Here is a 20,367-nt window from a genome sequence, read left to right as displayed (position 1 = left end):
GGCAGGGGCGGCACGGGTGGGGGAGGGAGGGGATCGCCACCTCTGGCGACGGGGGTCGTGTCGAGGCAAGCTGGCAGCGCCTCTCCCCGCCGGCCCCTTTTTGCTCCGGCGGGAGCGCACCCGAGGTACGACGGGCTGAGCGCAGCCATAAAATCCACCCCGGCACGGGCCTCAGCAGCCGGCGGTGCCGGCGGGCCGGCCGCCAAGCCGGGGCGGAGCCGGGCCGACACCTCTGCCCCACGCCCGCCGCGCTCCAGCCCTCGCCCCGCCCGGCCCCGCCACCTCCCCCGGCGCGCCGGGGCGCGGCGCGGGCAGCCCGCGGCGGCAGGGCCGGGAGCCGCCGCCCGGCTCCGCGCCGCCCCGCGCCCTTTCCCAGCCCCCGCCGGCGAAGCCAGCTCGGCGGCAGCGGCCCAGCGTGAGCACCTCCCTTCCTTCCCCCCGGGCGCTGGGTGTTGCTGTTGTTTTGCTGCCGCCGCAGGTCGGCCGGGGTGGACGCGGAGGGAGGGGAGCAGGGAGGGGTGCGCCCTGCCGCAGGGCCGCTGCCAGGTGCACGCCTCTGCCTGACACACGGGCGGGGAGGAGGAGCTGGACCGGCAGGTTTGTCGGTGGGGCGGCCCCGCTCCCCTCCCCTCTCCTCCCCGGGCTGCTGGGGATAATTAGTGTCTGTGCGAGGCTGTCTGCCCCCGAGAGGCAGGGCGGGCACGCAGTCAGTGCGTGCCCGGCTGTTTGTGAGCGGTGACTCGCCCCGGCCCCTCAGCGGAGCCTCCACCCCGCGGGCGGGGACCCGCCCGGCCGCGCTCCCTGCCGTGACCCTCCCACCGCCACTCACCCCGCCGGCCCGGGGAGCCTGGCAGGGCGAGCGGCGCCGGCGTCATGTGACAGCGCGGCCCGGTGCCAGGAGCCCGGGGGGAAGGCGAGCGGGCGGAGGGCGGGAGCGGGCAGCTCCTCCTCGCACACAGACCCGGAGACACCACCGAGGCTCCTTAGCCGCGGGGACGCGGGACACGCCGGCCTCGCGCCTCGGTCCCACCGGAGCGCCCCCGCTGCCCATCGCGACCCCCGGCGCTGCGGGAGCCGACGGAAAATCGCGGCGCGCTCCGCACCGCCTGCCGAGCGTAAGTGTGAGGGCGGGGGTAATGCGGGGGCCGGGCTGTGCTGCTGACTGCGGGATGGAGGTGCCGGAGGAGGAAAGTTTTCCCGGCGCTGCGAGCAGCGCGGAGCCCCAGGCGGCAAGGTGATGCCGCGGGAGCCGCAGCCACGCCGGGGGTGGCGGGAACTGGGTCTCCGTGAGGCCGCGGTTGCGGGGAATGGGGAGCAGAGCTCGCCGCGGGGGTACCCCGGGACTCTCGCTGTGCGGCCGGCGGGAGCCGGAGGCCGAGGGCCGCCGCTGTCCGCCCGGCGGGCAGCGCACCTGTGTGGCCGGCGGGGCCGCTCGGCGGGCGCCGTCCCCGGCCCTGTCCCCGGCGGGAGGGCCCGTGGGCCGCCCGCCCCTCGGGGCCGCTCTCCCGCCCTGCGCGGCCGCGGCCCCTGGCCTCTCGCCGGGGCGGGACGGGCGCGACTTCGGGCAGAGACTGAAGTGCCATCGGATCCCGGCGGGATACAGTGCCCGACCAAGCCGAGGTGGCAAGTATAGCGGGCTCGCTCGGTAGTTGGCAGGGCAGGAGCTGGCGGCTGGGCCGTGCTCCTCCCGGAGCGGATCGGCAAGCGCCACGGCCCCTGTTTAACTCCTGGTGAAGTCTAGGATTAAATCGGCTCCTGAAGCCTGCCCCTCGCATTGTCACGTCACCTTAGCACCGCTTGGCCGCCATGCAGGCGAAGGTAAAACGTGGGACAGCACGGCAGCGAAGTGTGGAGTTAAAAATAACCTTTCCTTTGCTAGATGTCTTTTGTTGGTGTTCTTTTTTTTTTTTTTTTTTTTTTTTTAGGGTTTTTGTTTGGTTGGTTTTTAATTTTTTTTTTATTTATTTTTTTAACCGAAATGGGAGTAGGAGTTACTTGCCTCGGACGGCTGTCAGGTGAGTGCCTGGCACAGCGAGGGGAGCCCTGGCAAAGGAAGGCTTAGCAAGGCGAGCCTGCGCTGGGAGAGCACAGCACCTCTCTGGAGCTCGGGAGAAAGACCTAGTGCAGAATAGCTTAAGTGGTCATTCAGGAGTTACATTAAAAAATGCCTTAAAGATGTTCTGTGCACTTCCCTTTTGCTTCAGGTACTGTACATGCGTGGTCCAGTTTTATTCACTTCCTCGCCTTTGAGAATTCAGGAAGTGTCACTGTTTGTGGAACTGAACTCTGAAGGTTTAATTGTTGGGAAAAGCTGAATTTGAGTAGCTGATAGGAGAGCTCTGAAGACTTGACTTCATTTAAACTAATATTCATAAATATACATTACCTGTATTGAAAAGAAAGACTTGCATGTCTTCTGACTAGTGACTTTCCATCAAATACTTTTAAGATACCGGTGTGATAATCACATGAGTAGCTGGTGCTTGTGGGAGATGACTTATATCTGGATTTGATAATCTCACTTGACCCAGAAGACACTTATTTCAAATTAGCTTTTTTCACAGCTTTCACCTTGTATTTTTAGGAATTTATTGTTACTACCTAGTATTGAAATATAAAAAACCCAAAGCTGACTTGAGTGGCCTTTTTTTTACAAGCAGGCAAATGTTTCTGGGTTGTTTTTTTTTTTTCCCTGCACTTGCTGTTATAGCTGTGGTACGGATCACAAGAGACACTGGGGGTAAGGGTGAGGGGGTGGAGGCAGGCAAGAATGCTAAATGGTCTTTCCCTGTACTAAGAATCCAAGCAAAACTTCCTCCAAGTTGCCGAGCTGCGAGGGAGCCCTTAAGTACTGTGAACATTTGACCCAGTCACCATCTGTTTAGCCAAAAGAGAAGCCTTCATATAAATAAAGATGTGTGAGTGAGATGAGTTGAAGACTCAGTGATAATAAAGATGTTATACAATCACCAAATTACCTGTATTTGCACTTATTCAGTATGAAGAAGTAAGGAACTGATAATATCGGCATAAAACTCACACCTTGCTGTGTAGGTGGTGTACTAGCCAGTTTTTACCCCGTGTTCATTATTAAACTCCAGCCTTGGAACCCCACAGCATTCATTGGTGTTGCTGTGGTACTCATCCACCTATTTTGCTGTAACATTCTCACATTGGATAATATTAGATGTCCCACCCATGGTGTATAAATAACTGATGCAAGGTATCTAAGAGAAGAAAGAGTATTTGAACCCACAGCTTTGAAGGATAACAAGTGTTGAAGTTATTCTACTGCATGAAATCTAGACAAGTTGTGCTATTCCTCTGCTTCAGCTTCACTTATTCAGCTTTTTATGTGGTGCTTCAAAAATAAAAGTAGTAAATTTGTGGGAAATCAGATTCTGAAGTGAAGTCTGAGTGCATATGAAAACAGGGATGTGTTAGGCTTAGAAAAATATTCTTGGGTGCTGTGAGTGACATTGGTGCCCAGCTATGGAGCAGTATTGAGCGTGAGTGAGCCACTGTCCAGAAGCAGCCCCAAGCTTTAGAAATCCTTCCTGCAATTCTCATCCCCCAGCTCTCTCAGGGAAGAAGGTGCTTCTGCCAGGCTGGGTGCTGCCTCTGATGTCCTGAGGCTAGAGCTCTGTTTAGCTACTGGCATAAATACAGTAATAAACCACCTGGTCTAAGGGAAGGTTTCAGCAAATCCTCCTGACCTGTGGTGTCTTAAAATCTCCTGCTCCCTCATGTTAAGAGAGCCTCTTTGTAAATAGGGCAGGTCCCCTGCATCAGGACAGTGTTTTTATTCACACCCAATGAACAAACACCTCCACCCACTGTTGTTTTAAAAGACTCCAGCTGCTCATGAATATAGGGTCAGGGAGGGCCGCCTAAATGTTTCTCTGTGCTTTCTCCCCAGCGCAGCCAGCAGAGCTGTTTCCTGTTCTTTGTTTCAAGGCTGGGGTTTGCGTCACACATTCCAAGTGGCATATGTGGTGCTCTTTCCTGTTTCAGGCTGTTTTCTGGCAGTTCGGTAGCCTGCCCAGGCCCCTTGTCACTGCCCCTCAACTCCCAATCCCCACCCGATGAGTTATCATGTCTCTACACACTCGGGATTGCTTAAGATGCCTGTGTTATGTCATAACGAGGGTTCCAAGTTAACCTTTAACACGCCCCTTCCACTCCAATGCGCTTCTGGGGGTGAACTGGAGTTCTGAGCTCTGTTCGCTGAAGACTTGAACTCAGGTCTCCAGAAAGTTGTGAGCCAGTTTTCTGCTCTCACTTGCTCATCAGCTGATCTGGAATAGCTCCATTAAAGTCACAGAGTAGCACTGATGTATAAAGAGTGTATGTGAGAAGAAAGACCACTTCTGTAGGCTTGTAGTTATGAGAAGGTTTTGACTTCAGCCCTTGCTCAACCTGAATGGCTCACTATGAGCACTTTGTATTTCAAAATCTCAAAAGAAGTTAGTATTTTCCCCTTATGCAGGCTAGAAGGTTCATTGTCTTCCAGATGTAATACAGAAAATGAGGCACTGCTGTCTAACTTTTCTTTGACATTAATAAGTACTGCTGTCCCACATTTTACATTTTTGAAGGCATAAAAGTAATTGTTTTACTCCTGTTTTTATATTTATCTTTCCCCCTCACCCTGTTGCAGCAGACATAGTGAGAAATTGAGAGGAAATTGAGAAAAACATAAATCTTTCTGTTACTTTGACAGAAGAGCAAATGGGCCAGAGCTCATTGAAATAGAGAGAAAAACTTGCATTAACTTCAGTGTGCCCTGGATGAAAATGCAAGATATTTATTCTTCTGTGTTTCTTATGGCCTGGAATATGCATGGTTACTGTACACACAGAATTACTTCCACCCTTTCATTTTCCTTTTTTTTTCCCCCTCCAGTCATTTTTAAAGTAGTCTTTTAGTTCCTGCTCTTGCTCTTCTGGATGCTACAAGTTAGCTGTTTGAGATCACTGAAGGTATCTTTAGGAAGTATCTAAGTACACACTTTAAACTTCTTTCAGAGCTTAATTGTATGTGAAAAAAAATTTATTGGACTGCGTGCACATAATTAACAGCAAACTGTTTTTTGTCTGTTCAGAAATCCAGATAAAAAGAAGTATTTGGCTGCACCGTTTTGGTAAGTTGTTTATTGATTATTTTAATGTGTTGCTCTCAGCTGTTTTTATTTTGTTGTTATTTCTGTTTGTTTTAGAACACCATGGAGGAGTTTATCCATTAGCACACAATTATATATTTTAATTCTTGTACTGTTAATTTGCCCAAGATTTCAAACAGTTAATCTTTTTTTCCCAATGACAGAGAAAAAGAGTTGCATTTAACTGTGTTTAATATTGGAAACTGCTGTATAATAAATGCAGTAAATTTTGTGGTTCACACCTTTTTGTAGCCAGAAGTTCTGTAAAATAGGGGACTGAGGTTAAAATTATAATAATTTTTGTAAACCAACTTTTAAATATTAATTAACACCGCTAACAGGAGGTCTTTTAGAGTTCTTTTATGCTGTCAGCGTTCAATCTTTGTGTTTTCATTCCGAGGCTAGTTGCTTCCAATCCAGAATATGAAGTTTGGCAGAGCTGGTTTTAGGAGAGCTTTAACTCTTCCCTGTGAAGCAGTCACTTGATGCCAAAGCTTCCTTAGAGGGTTTTGTAGCTGTAGGTGATATCTCCCAGGGGAAGAAAGTGTAAGTGTAGATCAGCCAAATGGAAAGACAAAGCTCCAACAGGTTTTAAATAGTAAACTAACTCAGAAGGGAAAAACCCTCCCACCAAATGCATGGTCTGTCTGTCATGCAGTCCATGTGTGTTACCAACCAACCAGCTTGATCCATGAAGACATGACAGAGTTTCCACTTTTTCTTTTAAGAGTCTAAGTTACTTTGATCACTGTCACATTTGTACTCACTACACTGTCCAGCTCTTTTTCCTGGTTGTTTCGGGTTTTTTTTTTTATTTCCATAGGTTCATGGAAGTTCATCACCATTTGCCCTGTATTTGGATTCTTGTTCAAATCTATCATTTAGGCTGTTATTCTTAAATGTATACTTCCTTTTTCTAGGATTAGATTTTCTTTTCTTTGCCATGCTATAAAAATGTTGAATCTCTTTTTCACGTTTCCTGAAATAGCAGAACCCTTCTCATAAGAGAACAGTATTTTCTGTCATTTTCCCCTCACAATTAAATGGTTTAATATTTCTCTTTTCAAATTATCTTAAAAATTAACCTCTTAAGAAAAGCACAACAAGAAAAGCGAAGCTCAGTTTGGAAGGGAAAGATTATCATACCATTCCACATACTTCATTTGTTTTCAAAAGTCTGATCTTTTATCCTTACTAGACTGTTTCTCCTTCTAAGAAGTAGCTTGAGACAGGAAACCAGACAGCAGTCTGCCCTGATAAGGGAGAATATTGTCTAATGGAGGTGCCTCAAGAGGTTCTCCTCTTAGATTCCCTGAGTATACAACTGAAGATTGAACCGAGTTTACATGGGCTCAATTTTTCCTTGGTAAAGAAGGTATTTCCTTAACAAGCACTTCAAAAACATTTTTTCCCGAGATTTTTACATACAAGAATGCCATTTCCAGACACATGGCTTAAAAAAGCCTGCAACAGTATTAGCAGAAATTTAATGGAAATACTAATTGGTCAGCTACATGTCAAAGCAGTTCCAGGTCAAAAAAGGTGACATCAACAAAGTTTTGATGCACAAGTTGTACAAACCACAAGTTTTTCAGCCTGCTTGCAGTCCTGAAAGGAGGAAGATGAAAGATTTTCAAGTCTTTGCTAAGAAACAAATGGAGTTTGAAATACTCAATACCAGAATTCTGTAGAAATGCTCTTTTTCTTAATGCCTATCAATAAAACTTAAAGGAGAAAATTTTTGCCTAGGTACCATTTTCTTTTACAAAATATTCTAACTTTTTCAACAATTATTATTGTTACCCAGTGGAAATCCAGCAAATAAACACAGAAAGCTGTTAATCAGTAGAACATTTTCTTGGCATGCTGGTTCTTCCTGATTCTCCTTCTGCTCTGTTCCTCATGGTCTGGCTGCTCTGGTCTCTTCCCACAGCACCACATCTGGACCTTTGGTGCTTTGGCTGAGTCTGACTGCTGGGCTGAGCTGGAGAGCTTCTTTGTCTGCTGCTATTTTGGGGTCAAGTGCAGTTAAGCACTTGCTTACTTCCCATTAAAGTTAATGGAACATTAGAAACACTTTTGCTGACTGAGGTCTTGATGAGCAACTGGTACAGTAAAGTGCAAATACCTTATGAGCTCTGGAAATCAGCTTTTTTACCTTCTCCAGGGAATGTTTGTCTCAGAAACTGGTTCCTCTCTGTCAAACTCTTTGGAGGTTCCACTGAAGACAGCTTTTCACCTGGGTTGAGAAAACCTCCCTTCCCTTTTGGATTTCATCAGTGGAGAATCCTCTGATACTGTTGTTTCTCCCTTGTATCAGAGGAAGTTTGACTTGAGGTTCACAGAAATCATAGGTTCAGAGCAACAGGTCTGAGTCCCAGAGTGCTTGGACTGAAGAGCTTTTGCAATGTGATAATGTTTGCTGCTGGATTCAAGCAGTGCTGCAGGAGCTGCAGTTCCTTGCAGAGGGCACTCATGCAGTGCTAATTTAGCAGATAGCATTACATTTTTCTGTAATTATACTGACAATAACAATCATACCTTGAAGCTTCTAGACAAAAACTTGCTGTACATGGGGCAGCATTTCTTTGTTCCCTCTGGGCACAAAGATTGAGGAAACAACCTGGTATATGTTCTCAGGCAGAGTGAAAAGGGTCAGAGTATATGGTCTGCACCCCTGTCTGCAGCAAAAGTCAGTCATGGGCTGCTCTTCCAGGTATTTCATGAGAGCACAGGCTTTATATTAGAACAAACCTTTGTTGTTGGACGTGCACAGTCAAAACTGGTCCTCCACCCCACCCTTTCCTTTCATAACAGGTCTGCAGAGTTGGTGGACCTTGAAGGTAAATGTGCAGGGTTGCTGGGAGTAGCTGCACTGGCAGTTGCCCTTTTGCAGCTGCTCTGCAGTGCAGATGTGAAGTATGAGTGCATTCTTTAACCACTTTGCACATTTCATCCAGGGTAAATAATCCATATTGTCAGAATACACGTTTAAGTACCTTTCAGCTTTCATTTAATCTTAATTATGTCTCTGAACCAATAAACCGTACACCTGTCAGGAAGTTAATATTGACAAGTGTTCAATCCTGACAAGGTGATGAGCTCTAATGATAATTAACTTCCCTCCTGGAATGGATGCCTTGCTGTATACTGGATCTTAAGGACAGAATTTGTGTGGTTTCTGGCTTGCTGTCCTCACTGGACTTCAGATAGGGGAATACTGAGGGACTTTGCCTGGACTTTACCTTGCACCTGTCCCTATTTGCATACAAAACCCAGTTGCTTCATTTGTCTTTCTGAAGTACAGGGTGTGAGCAAAATCTTATCAAAAGCCAGGTCCTGTTTGGACAAGTTGGACTGACTTGGCAGATATCCACTGGGTGGAGTGAATGGGAGGAGGCAGGAAAGTAAAACTGGGTGGCTTGTTAGCAGAAAAAAAGAGGGAGAGCAAAAAAAAAAGAGGGTGGAATGTTTGCTTACCAGATTGCAGTTAATTATTTAGTTTCAGATTACATTCATATTAAATTCTTTTACCTCGCATGAGAAAACCCTTTAATGCAAAATAGTTTACCTAATAAAGTCAAAGACAGAAGTTCTTATTTTTAATACATTTAGCATGAATATGTTGTTGTCACCTCACCAGTTTTTCCTGAGCACTCAGGAATGAGGGATGGTATTTTTATTTTCCAGAAATTATTTGTATATACTAAACAGTTTGCAGGCCTTCATACAAGTAGATTCTGAAATCACTCTGTAAAGTAGAACCCAACTGTTTTTTCATTCCTCTGTAATAGAAACAGATAAGACTATTGACCTTCCCTATTGCCCCCTTCTCAAATGTTTAGGAGAGAAAGACTGAGAAGTTTTGAGTTAATAGGCATGATTTTACAAATATACTGGGGAAAACTACCTGCTTCTTAGTAGTACCATTCTTTATTTGTGTGTGAGTGTACATGCACATATTTGCTCACGAGTGTGGTCCAAGCTTTCAATTTGAGCATTATTTTTAAATACAAAGAGGAGTCTTTAGTGAGTTTATTTATAGCCTTAGAAATACATCATTTTGAGCTAAATTTTAAATGTCAGATCCAAAGCTGACTTGTATTGACACTGTAGCAATCCTACAGGACCAAGTGTTGCATCTTAATTAATTTTCTGTTCTTGAAAATTGTGACTATAAAATGGGAAAAAGAAACCTGCTTAAGAGTAACATGATGAAGTGCTTGATTCCTGTACTCTGGTGCAGCATAGTAAATTTACATAAAAGTAAAGTTTTCCTCTGCTGTTCTTAGATGACTGCACTTGGGAAAGATTGAGAATTACTTTTCACTTTTGTTCAGGGTAGTACACTTCCTGTTGTCTATGTCAGTTTAATTCCTGCACAGTGATTTAGAGCTATCACAGGAAACACTGAAATCTGTAGCACGACACGTGAAATGTGTATCAAGTGTCTTTTCACACACTTTCTTGGAGCAAAAGGTTAGAATGAGTAATTCTTGAACTGAAGAAAATACAGTTTTAGAGTTACAAAAATTACACAAAGGATGAGCATCATTGCATTCACTTAGAACAACCAACCTTCCTTCCTTCCTTCCTTCCTTCCTTCCTTCCTTCCTTCCTTCCTTCCTTCCGACACTTCCGACACTTCCGACACTTCCGACACTTCCTTCCGACACTTCCTTCCGACACTTCCTTCCGACACTTCCTTCCTTCCGACACTTCCTTCCTTCCTTCCTTCCTTCCTTCCTTCCTTCCTTCCTTCCTTCCTTCCGACACTTCCTTCCGACACTTCCTTCCGACACTTCCTTCCGACACTTCCTTCCGACACTTCCTTCCTTCCGACACTTCCTTCCTTCCGACACTTCCTTCCTTCCGACACTTCCTTCCGACACTTCCTTCCTTCCTTCCTTCCTTCCTTCCTTCCTTCCTTCCTTCCTTCCTTCCTACACTTCCTTCCTTCCTTCCTTCCTTCCTTCCTTCCTTCCTTCCTTCCTTCCTTCCTTCCGACACTTCCTTCCGACACTTCCTTCCGACACTTCCTTCCGACACTTCCTTCCTTCCGACACTTCCTTCCTTCCTTCCGACACTTCCTTCCGACACTTCCTTCCGACACTTCCTTCCGACACTTCCTTCCTTCCTTCCGACACTTCCTTCCTTCCGACACTTCCTTCCTTCCGACACTTCCTTCCGACACTTCCTTCCTTCCTTCCGACACTTCCTTCCGACACTTCCTTCCTTCCTTCCTTCCTTCCTTCCTTCCTTCCTTCCTTCCTTCCTTCCGACACTTCCTTCCGACACTTCCTTCCGACACTTCCTTCCGACACTTCCTTCCGACACTTCCTTCCGACACTTCCTTCCTTCCGACACTTCCTTCCTTCCTTCCTTCCGACACTTCCTTCCTTCCGACACTTCCTTCCGACACTTCCTTCCGACACTTCCTTCCTTCCGACACTTCCTTCCTTCCGACACTTCCTTCCTTCCTTCCTTCCTTCCTTCCTTCCTTCCTTCCTTCCTTCCTTCCTTCCTTCCTTCCTTCCTTCCTTCCTTCCTTCCTTCCTTCCTTCCTTCCTTCCTTCCTTCCTTCCTTCCTTCCTTCCTTCCTTCCTTCCTTCCTTCCTTCCTTCCTTCCTTCCTTCCTTCCTTCCTTCCTTCCTTCCTTCCTTCCTTCCTTCCTTCCTTCCTTCCTTCCTTCCTTCCTTCCTTCCCTCCCTCCCTCCCTCCCTCCCTCTCTCCCTCCCTCCCTCTCTCCCTCCCTCTATTTCTCTTCTTTCTTTCCTTTCTTCCTTCACTAAAGTACAAACTGGTGTGTTACTTTATCTATGCACATAGAAGCTAAAAATCAAAAGTTTCTGGAAACCTGAAAGGAATTAGTTCCAAATTCCTATATAGGAGCTCTGAGTGACTCCATTTTACTGTAAACTTTTCTCATGTCTAAAAGCACTTCTCTGTTTTCACAGTGCAGATGAATGTGTGAGAATATGGGTGATGCAGAGATATGTGGATATATTTCTGGGAAGTCAGTATTCTGAAACATTAGTTCTAGCTATGTGACTTGTTGAAACCTGAGAAAGATAACTAGGTAACAGTTATCTAAATGATAACCATTCAAAGAAAATAGTAAATTAAGAACCTTCTCACGAACATTCTTAAGGTATTTACGGAATTACCACAACTTTCAGCACATAGTGCTATCTTACACCACTGCTCCAAAACTAAAACTACATACTGAACTGGAAATTTCATTTAGCTGCATCATTTGTTTCACTTTAGTTTTGCAATTCGTTTTTGTCAGGCCTTCATCTTTTATAAGGTGAATTATGAAGATACTATAATTTACTCTGAGACTTGTTTGTTTCCATTATTCAAAGCGCACACTCTTGTAATGTATTTCCAAAAGTCTTTAAACTTTATGTACCTGAATAACTAATGGTAGACTTGTAACAACTCATGCTGTCTCTCTTAACAAATTTTGATCTATAAACACATGCTAACTGCACAATTGTTCATTAGCATAGGCCTGTTAGAATTGTTTTAATTTGAGCAGGTACATCTTTAAATGTTCATTTACATTTCTGGGAGAATTTCCCAGCCACAGGTACGAATGTGTTGGTGAGCCTTCAGCCTGTCCTGCTGAAGGGGGTGAATTGCCGGCGCTGGAGTATGGCTGTATTCGCTCCTTTCCAGTGCCATCTACCGGCCACATTGAATTTGTGTCATTTGCTTCTGTCCTCGCTCTTGAACCAGGTCGTGCCGCCCCCAGGCAGGGCACCAGTCATATAATGTATAACTCAAGTGATTTATAAACAGCCTGGCAACATCTCAATGTCATTGTGAGCAAATTCCCTTTGCTCCCCCTTAGTTTCATTGTGTACCCTTATGGCTTTACCCAGAATGGGTATCTCCTTTCCCTCCCAGTATCTTTCCAAGATGACCATGGCAAATGTGTAGTATGAGAGCTATGACATGCTTTATGCTAAATACTTTTATTTCAGGCATTTAGGGATTGGCCAAGTAAGGTTGAACACTGTAGGAAAAAAACCCTGAAATTTCACAGAATGCAAGCAGTGCTTGCATAAAAGCACTTTAAAGTGCTTTTATTTTGCACTGTTAGCACAGAGTTGTTGAATTGTCACTAAATCTATTATCTTAATAAAAACTAATATCTAATAACTGATTTATTATCTTGATAATAACTAATATCTAGTAACTGGTGCATTTTCTCTGTTAAGTCATTGTAGCATGTTGAATGTAGTCCAAGTTAGTCTTGAATTTTAATCCTTTTTTTTGGCATTGTTATCAGTGTCACTGTATGTGATCTATTGAGTGTTTCTGTTAGGACTCTTAGGAAAGAGAGATCCTTTCCAGAATCAGTTCACTTGTATAAACAAGATTATTCTGAGGTTGTAATGCTGATGAGAAATGTGTGGTCTAAACTCTGATGTGTTAAAACACTTGACAGCTAATGAAAGTGAAAATTCTGTGGTCTTGGTGTGCTGACATGCACAACAAAATTCAATTTGCCTTTCATTTAAAGTGAACAGATGTCCCTTTGTTTCAATAGTAATTTGGAAAGAAAAATCGTGCAATAAATTCAAAGATTTAAAAATCTCTGTTAGAGATGGATAAATATTCACATTAATCTGACAAACTAGTAAATTCTCTACAATTCAGAAAGTTGATTTGGGTATTTCCCATGGCTTTCTAATACCTTGTCTTTCCCCAGCAGGACAGAACCTCAGAGGCATCAGAACAGGTGAATAAAAAAGATGCTAATGTTTGACCCAGTCCCTATCAAGCAAGAAGCCATGGAGCCTGTTTCAGTGGTAAGACTTTTCAAATATATTAGCCCTAAAGATGACTCTCTAGTTTTTCCACCTTTAAATTCATAATGAGATGTAATTAAGATTTGGACTAGGTTAGGAAAGCATGTGAAGCTCTATTTTGCTCTTAGTGCAATGAGATTCACGTTCTAGGAGAACTTTCTGTAGTTTATTAATTTATTGCCTTAACCTGAGCAGTTGCCTATGAGAGGAGGGAGCGTCCCTGTGTTCCTGAGCCAGTGCTCTGTAAATATCATCTCTGTGGCTCATGCTGCTCGTGGAGGTGGGCTCAAATTAATTTGCCACGCTTCATGGTGAAGTGGCAATGGCCTGTGGTTTCAGTGTTACACCCTTGAACTAAGTGAACAGCTTCTTGCTGTGCCTTTTTTTGTTTTTCTCTTGGTTGTGGTAACAGGTGCCTGTGGCTAGCTCTGCTCTAAACAGCAGGAAATCAATCCTACAAAAACCCAAACCAACCCAGCTTTTTGCTGGGTAAACTGGTTGCACTGCTTTACCAAGTGAACAAATGAGAACTAGGACGGGGGGAAAAAAGGGGAAGAGGAGACATTCCTCTTACTTACACTTTTTACTTCTTTAAAATGGGTTAATTTTCCATGAACTCAGAGAATAGGGTCGTCTCAGAGAAGAGTCTGATACACAACAGCAGTGGGACATGTAGGTGGGAGCAGTACAGTGAGAATTGTGATGATATAGGCTGAAAGGAAAGGCTTTAACCTTGCTCCGTCCTCACCAGCTTTGTGTCTCCTTTGCGTGACTGAAGAATTGTGTGGTCTTAGAATGATTTGGAACCTTTGGATCAGCTCACTGAATAGTCAGAATTGCTAACTGACCAAAAATACTCATTTTTTGGTCAGATTAGGAAGCTGATCTGACTCATTCTGTGCAGCTGCTCAATGTTAGAGCAAGGGGAGAGAGGAGCATGAGAGAACCTCCCCTCTCAGCTTTTAGCCTGCAATAACAGATTAAGTGTAACATGAAGCCACACTCCTAGAAAGGCCAATCCATTAAAAGGGTGAAGTCAGTGTACATAACTTAGAGTGCATTAAACTTGTGCTCTGAATGGCATCTTTCAGTGAAAATATTGTTTCCTGTTTTATTTAAAATAAAGAGTAATTTTCATAAATTTAAATGCATCTCTAAGCAGTCTGATTCCTTCAGGGCTATTAACAGCACTTCTGGGAGTTAAGTTTATATGCATTTTAAAATTACAGTTTGACTTTTGTGGGCTGTATTTGCTGAAGAGTAATGATAGAAAAATAACTGTCACTGAAAGTACGACAAATTCCAACATTTGGGTCAAGAAAGAATTTTAGTATTGGCCAGCCTGTCACTTTAATTACAGTTACAGTGTAACTGTATTAAGATTAGTGGTGATTATCTGCTATAATCTAAGATTATTAATGGTGTCTGTTGAAATCAGAAAAGAGGCCAGTTTTACAGGAGTGTCATTGCTGTCTTTTGGGTCACCTTTTGTGCACATCTGCCTTCATCTCCCAAAGAAGGTTCTGCAATGGTTTGGGGCTCTGCACAAGACACACAAGTGCCCCAAACAGTTTGTGTGCTTCTGCCAGATGGGCAAGGTCAGTCCCTCAAAAAGCTCACCAGCAGACGAGCGAGCAATCTTTCCCAGACCAGCAGCTGAAGGAAAAACTGCTGTGGGAAAAACAACGGAGTGTTTCTGAGCCAAGTGCATTTTGAGGCTGGAGTTCCAGATATTGGTTATTCTGTACCATATCCTTCTCCCAGTGATGTGGTGCTTTCCATAGCATGTGGCATTGGACCTTTGGAGTCTTCTCATAAGTCAGTGTAATCACTCTGACCAGCTGTCAAAGACTACTCAGAGTATTTTACCACATCTGTACGTTTTTCTTTTTGCCATTGCACGAGGGGAAAAAAAGCAGAAAAGAAAAAGCAGAAAGTCCAGAGGAAAGTATGGTTTCTGAGTGAAGTTTCCCTCACTGGACACTACTTTGTTTTCCCTCAGGCTGAGGACCATGTGTGTTTCAGCTTCTGTACACACAGAGGCTGCTTAGCCCAAAACCCTTGAGCTCCCCAGCCCTTCTTGGTCTTGTGGCTTCCTTGGAGCCCTGGTGCCACAACAGAAACTGCTCTGGAGACACCTCTAAAGGGAGGTATTGTGATATGGAGAGAAAATGAGAAAGTGAGTTAGTTTTCCTGAACACCTTTTGAGGAGGTGGAATGAGAGAGAAATTGTGAGTGTGATGTTGAGAGGCGCTGAGCAGAACAGACTGGGCAAACATAACTAGGAAATCTGCAATCAGGATTATTTGTGTTGCATCTTTCATTCTGATAGAATCATTAGAGGCCAAATTAAATTAAGCCTCTTGGGAATATCTCACTCTTCTCTCTGAATGTAGGTGTACTCTTTACACTGTAGGTGTGAAGTCTTTGTGTCTCTAAAACATCACAGTAGTTGGAGGGGTAGGAGGAAATTAGTAATGGTTTTGACACCACTGTATTTCAGGGTGTGTGGCTGAAAGGATTAACTATATTCTCAGGTGACTGAAGCTTGCACCCACACTATTTCATCACTCTACCAACAGTTCATGCCATTTTTTGAAATGAATTATTGAACATATATTATGATATAATGAGCTACTGACGAAGTCATCCAAGTCCTACCTACAGGACTACTTATTTGCTGTTAGGACTTTTTAAAGGACTTTTTAAACATTTGGACCAGTTACCATTTGGTGAAACAAGTTCCTTTTTTGTTTGAATTGGAATAAACAGTTTTTCTCCAGTCTCCAGCAGCATTTCTACCCTTTTGCAGGCTGTGCACCAGAATCAATCACAATCGTCATCACTCCCTCATCGAAGAATACAGAAGCTCTGTGAGCATCCAGACAGTTATTCCTTGAATTCCCACCAGGTGTTTTCAGGATAAGGATACACCTAGGGATGCTTGTTCTTTAATAGACTCATTGGCCAAAAGCATTCCTGGGGATTTACATTTGACAAGCTTTTTCCTTTTTAGCATTCTTGCAATGGAAGAGAAGTTCATAGGCAGTGACATTGTGATCATCCCTGACAAACCTGCAGCACTGTAAATGCACTGATGCTTAGTGGTGGAATCGTAACAGTTAATTAAAGCTGGGTGAACTCTCTACTGTAAACCAATAACAGGAGTTTTAACAGAAGTATTTAATGTTCTTTACCTGTTAAATTTTTTTGGGTATGCCCATAATTTGATCCGATTTAATAGATACCAAATGCTGTTAAATATTAAATTATATCAATATATAGTGGTCTCCATCACTTAGATGATAATTTCATAGCTTGGCTCAGCAGTTCTGGCAAGTCTACAGACAGTACTTCTTGCAATAATGGCATTTAATAAAATTCTGATGAACCAATTACCATCAAAGATGAATGCTTCTATAGATGGAATTTGTAAGAATAGTCATAAAGAGAATATATGACTTGCAGAGATTTTAATGTAATATTTACTGTCGAAGATTAATCATCATTTTGTGTGCTGCTTTATTTGAATGTTTTATGGACTGAGGGACTCAGCTTTGTTGTTCTATCACAGTGCTACAAATGCAGGAGGAAAATTTAATATTTTTTAAACTCAGTGTTTCAAACAGTAACTGAAAAGAAGAAAATTATATTTGTGTCATTTTGCAAAAATACCTCCCATTACCATTGACATTTAAAATGAACCAAGTGTTTCCTCGTAGGGAAGGCAGAGGTAGGAAACCAGGAAGATGTATTGACAGAAGTGTTCACCCCAGGAAGAAAAATAATTGAAATGTTATTGAAATAATTTTATAAAAATACAATGGTTTTATGCTTCTCATGTTTCACTTTATACCATTTTGAACATTTATAATCCCACTCATCAAAATACTTTTGGTGCCAAGGAAGTAATTAGTTTTTTATTATTAGTTTACTTACCTAAAATCCAAAGATAGCATTTTATTTCAAAAAATTGACAACACAACTAAAAAATTATGTGCATTGCATTTTCTGTGTCTCACTTTTGTGTTAGAGCATCACATCAGTTTCCATTGTGAGTTAGCTGTTAGTAAACAACATCAGTTTTTAACAGTTTTTTAAATACAGTATTGGTCTGGATATTTGTTTAATAATACTGCGCTCTGCTTTAATGCTAATACTTCTTGGTTCACAAAAATCACTAGATATGTGTGTTTTATCATACATGTGTACATACATACATATCTATATATAAATATATAAATTATTACTAAATTGTGGAGATCGTCACATAGTCAAGATTCTCTTTGGAGTTTATATTGTAATGGGAACTGCTAGCTGCTAACAGGAATATTCTTCCAGCACACCAAATGTTTATCCTTTGTACTCATTTTCCAAAATTACACTGGCTTGTTAACTGCTTTATATCTCAAAAAATCATTTAGAAAGGTTTAGATTTTACCTTTTGCACTGTTGAGTTACTCATCCATGACTTATATAGTTCAGCTGAGTATTTTGTATTGATTGTAGGGTTCAAATTCATAATTTCCTTCTTTAGTGGTGATTGTTTTTCAATTACTTTAGCAGTTGATTGGGACCCATTACTTGCAATTCTAAGCCCAGCTGAGCTCTCCTGTTTCTAGAATTGATGATCCTTAGCACACAGTTACATGCTTGGCACAGCAGATTATCTCCCAGGTCAGTTAAGAAATGTGCAGGCGTGAATATATGACAGGCAATTTTAAAGGGAGAAAAGTGGTTGAATAAGCCTTGAAGATTTGTTTTCATAATCTGTCTTACTTGCTTCTGAAACAGTTAGTGAATCAGAACTGAACTTCCTGTGAGGGGAATCTGAGGCTTTATTTAATTCCATTTTATTTAGAAACTACATCAAAGTGCTTTCTTGAAACTTTTTCATTTTGCCTGTTTTATTGGCTGCCTTTCTTTTTCAGCAGTAGCTGCTTCTATGTGTTGATTTATTATTTGATTTTCTGTATTTCTTTTCCACTCCTTCTGACAGTCATACCCATCCAATTACATGGACCAAATGAAGCCAAACAAATACGGCGTCATTTATTCTACACCAAGTATGTTGCACAATAAATTCTACTCCAGCCCTGAAGGACTATCAAATGGGATCCAGATGGAGCCAGTAGACCTTACGGTAAATAAACGGAGCTCACCGCCTTCAACTGGAAGTTCTCCCTCCCCACTAAAATTTCAGACGGTGCACAGGAGAAGTTCACCTGGATTGACTCTGTCCTCCCCCAGCTCACCTCTCAGTAAATTCACACCGTCACCCCCAGGAGTGCAGCCTCTTTCCATGCCAATAACAATCCCTCCTGTAATGGCCGCTGCTCTCTCACGCCATGGACTCAGGAGCCCTGGGATACTTCCGGTTATTCAGCCTGTTGTGGTCCAGCCAGTTCCTTTCATGTATGCTCCCCATCTCCAGCAGCCCATCATGGTGTCCACAGTTCTCCCAGATGATATGGAAACTCCAAGTAGCATGCAAGGTTGGTGTTGTCAGAATTGCTTTTTATGCTGCCTCATCTCCACAAAATAAGACAAATATCCAAGCACTTGGTTTCTGTGGGTTGTTGATATTTTAGGAAGTGGAAAGTAATTTCTGTTCTTCCAGAATAAACAGGCATAGAATTTGTTGTGTAAATATTTTACCAGACTTACCAAGGTTATAGGATCACAGAATCAATTAGGTTGAACAGACCTCTGAGATCATAGAGTCCAAGCTGTGACCCAACACCACCTTTCCAACCAGACCAGGGCACTAAGTGCCACAGCCAGTCTTTCCTTAAGAACCTCCAGGGACAGTGACTGCACTACCTCCCTGGGCTTCCCATTCCAATGTTTAATCACCCTTTCTGGGAAGAAATTCTTCCTCATGTCCAAACTAAACCTCCGCTGGTGCACCTTGAAGCCATTTCCTCTTGTCCTTTCAGGCAGTTGCAGAGAGTGATGAGGTCTCCTCTGAGCTTATTTTCTCCAGGATAAACAATCCCAGCTCCCTCAGCTGCTCCTCACAGGCCTTGTTCTCCAGACCCTTCACCAGCTCCATTACTCTTGTTTGTATCTACATAAACTATTGATCTACTGAGATTTGGACTGATAATAACATCAGACTGATGAAAATTAATAGAAATGTTTTGAGTCATAGTTATCAGGAGATAACTAAAACTGAAAGATTTTGCATTTAATTGTCACAGTAAATGTAGAACTGATGGATTTGTTTTAACTATAGGTTTTTTTGTATATTATTTATTTCCATAACTCTTCATAATTTTTATGTGTTGCCTTCCCTCTCCTCCCTTCTGCCATACAGTGCCTGTCATTGAGTCTTACGAGAAGCCCACACTGAAGAAAACAATCAAAGTAGAGCCAGGAAGTGAACCATCAAAGACTGACTTCTATCCTGAACAAATGTCACCTCCAATGATGACCTCATTGTCTCCTCAGCAAGTAATGTTGCAAGAGTAAGTAGCTAACAGTGGTCCCAAGATCAGCAGAGCAATGGAAAGCAGCTCACTACAGCAGTTAGCAGTTCTGAGGAGTGGGAAAGATTGTTGCTGTGCTTTAGAATGTGTAATAAAACACATTCATCCCTCCCACCACTGCCACTGTGAAACGTGATTTCAACTTTCTTTTCCCCCTTCTCCAGCAGTACAGGAGTTGATACATATTTATACCTTGCAATAGATATGCAAGGTATAAGATATATATATATATATTTCTATCATGCATTTCTAAAGTGATGACAGGTTACAATTCCACAATTTACTGAAAATAGGACTCCCAATAAGCCAGTGATAACCTACTTATGTAAAACCAGCAGCAAAATTGAAAGAAGCTTAAAAGACAGTTCATACTGGTATCTCTATTCATGTTACTTGAAATACCTTTCTTTAAAATGAGTGTTGTGACTTTTTCTTCTTGGAGGACTTCTTTGTCTTTTCAAAAATTTTGCCTGCTTGGTGGGAAGAACCTCTTCAGCCTTACAAGTCCTGTGCATATAAGTGAAATTGCATTTTTACCTGAGGCCTTTGTTTTGTGGGTGATTTTTTGGCACCTCAGGTACTGAAGTTACTGAAGGCACCTTCAGTACTGAAGTTTCTGAAGCTTTCTTCCCTCATAGCCACTTTTTCCATCCCAGTATTAACTCATTGTGCTGGCATAGCTGTTACTGGGGCCCCTGCATGAACTGGGTCACAGATCTAATGGGTTTTAAAACAGTGCTGTTTGCAGAAGAAAGGACAAGGACCAGAAGAATAAATTAGGTCTGGGGCATAAACCTTTTAATTGAAAACATTGAAAAATTCTCAGTTCTCCTCTCATGAGGAGCCATGGGCACCCTTCCATTTCCTGTTTTTCTGGGGAAAATCCTGTCAG

General features: G+C 43.1%; 1 protein-coding gene across 4 annotated transcripts in view; it reads left to right on the top strand.

The window, feature by feature from the left end:
* Positions 1–600: 600 nt before the first annotated feature.
* Positions 601–20,367, top strand: part of KLF3 (KLF transcription factor 3) — a 28,514-nt gene continuing 8,747 nt past the window's right edge. The window contains exons 1-5 of one of the 4 annotated variants that reach the window (XM_058803853.1): positions 601–1,115; positions 5,105–5,143; positions 12,885–12,984; positions 17,984–18,479; positions 19,304–19,454. In XM_058803853.1, coding sequence (XP_058659836.1) covers positions 12,928–12,984; positions 17,984–18,479; positions 19,304–19,454 — 704 coding nt within the window. In that variant the 5' untranslated portion in view covers positions 601–1,115; positions 5,105–5,143; positions 12,885–12,927. Of the gene's footprint in view, positions 1,116–1,722; positions 1,819–2,169; positions 2,205–5,104; positions 5,144–12,884; positions 12,985–17,983; positions 18,480–19,303; positions 19,455–20,367 lie in introns of those variants that run through there. The other 3 variants (XM_058803852.1, XM_058803854.1, XM_058803855.1) reach the window with 3 other exon arrangements.

Source organism: Ammospiza caudacuta, chromosome 4, assembly GCF_027887145.1.
Source record: "Ammospiza caudacuta isolate bAmmCau1 chromosome 4, bAmmCau1.pri, whole genome shotgun sequence".
Lineage (NCBI taxonomy): Eukaryota > Metazoa > Chordata > Aves > Passeriformes > Passerellidae > Ammospiza > Ammospiza caudacuta.
The sequence above is the reverse complement of the archived record's forward strand: the minus strand, read 5'-3'. Positions and strand labels throughout refer to the sequence as shown.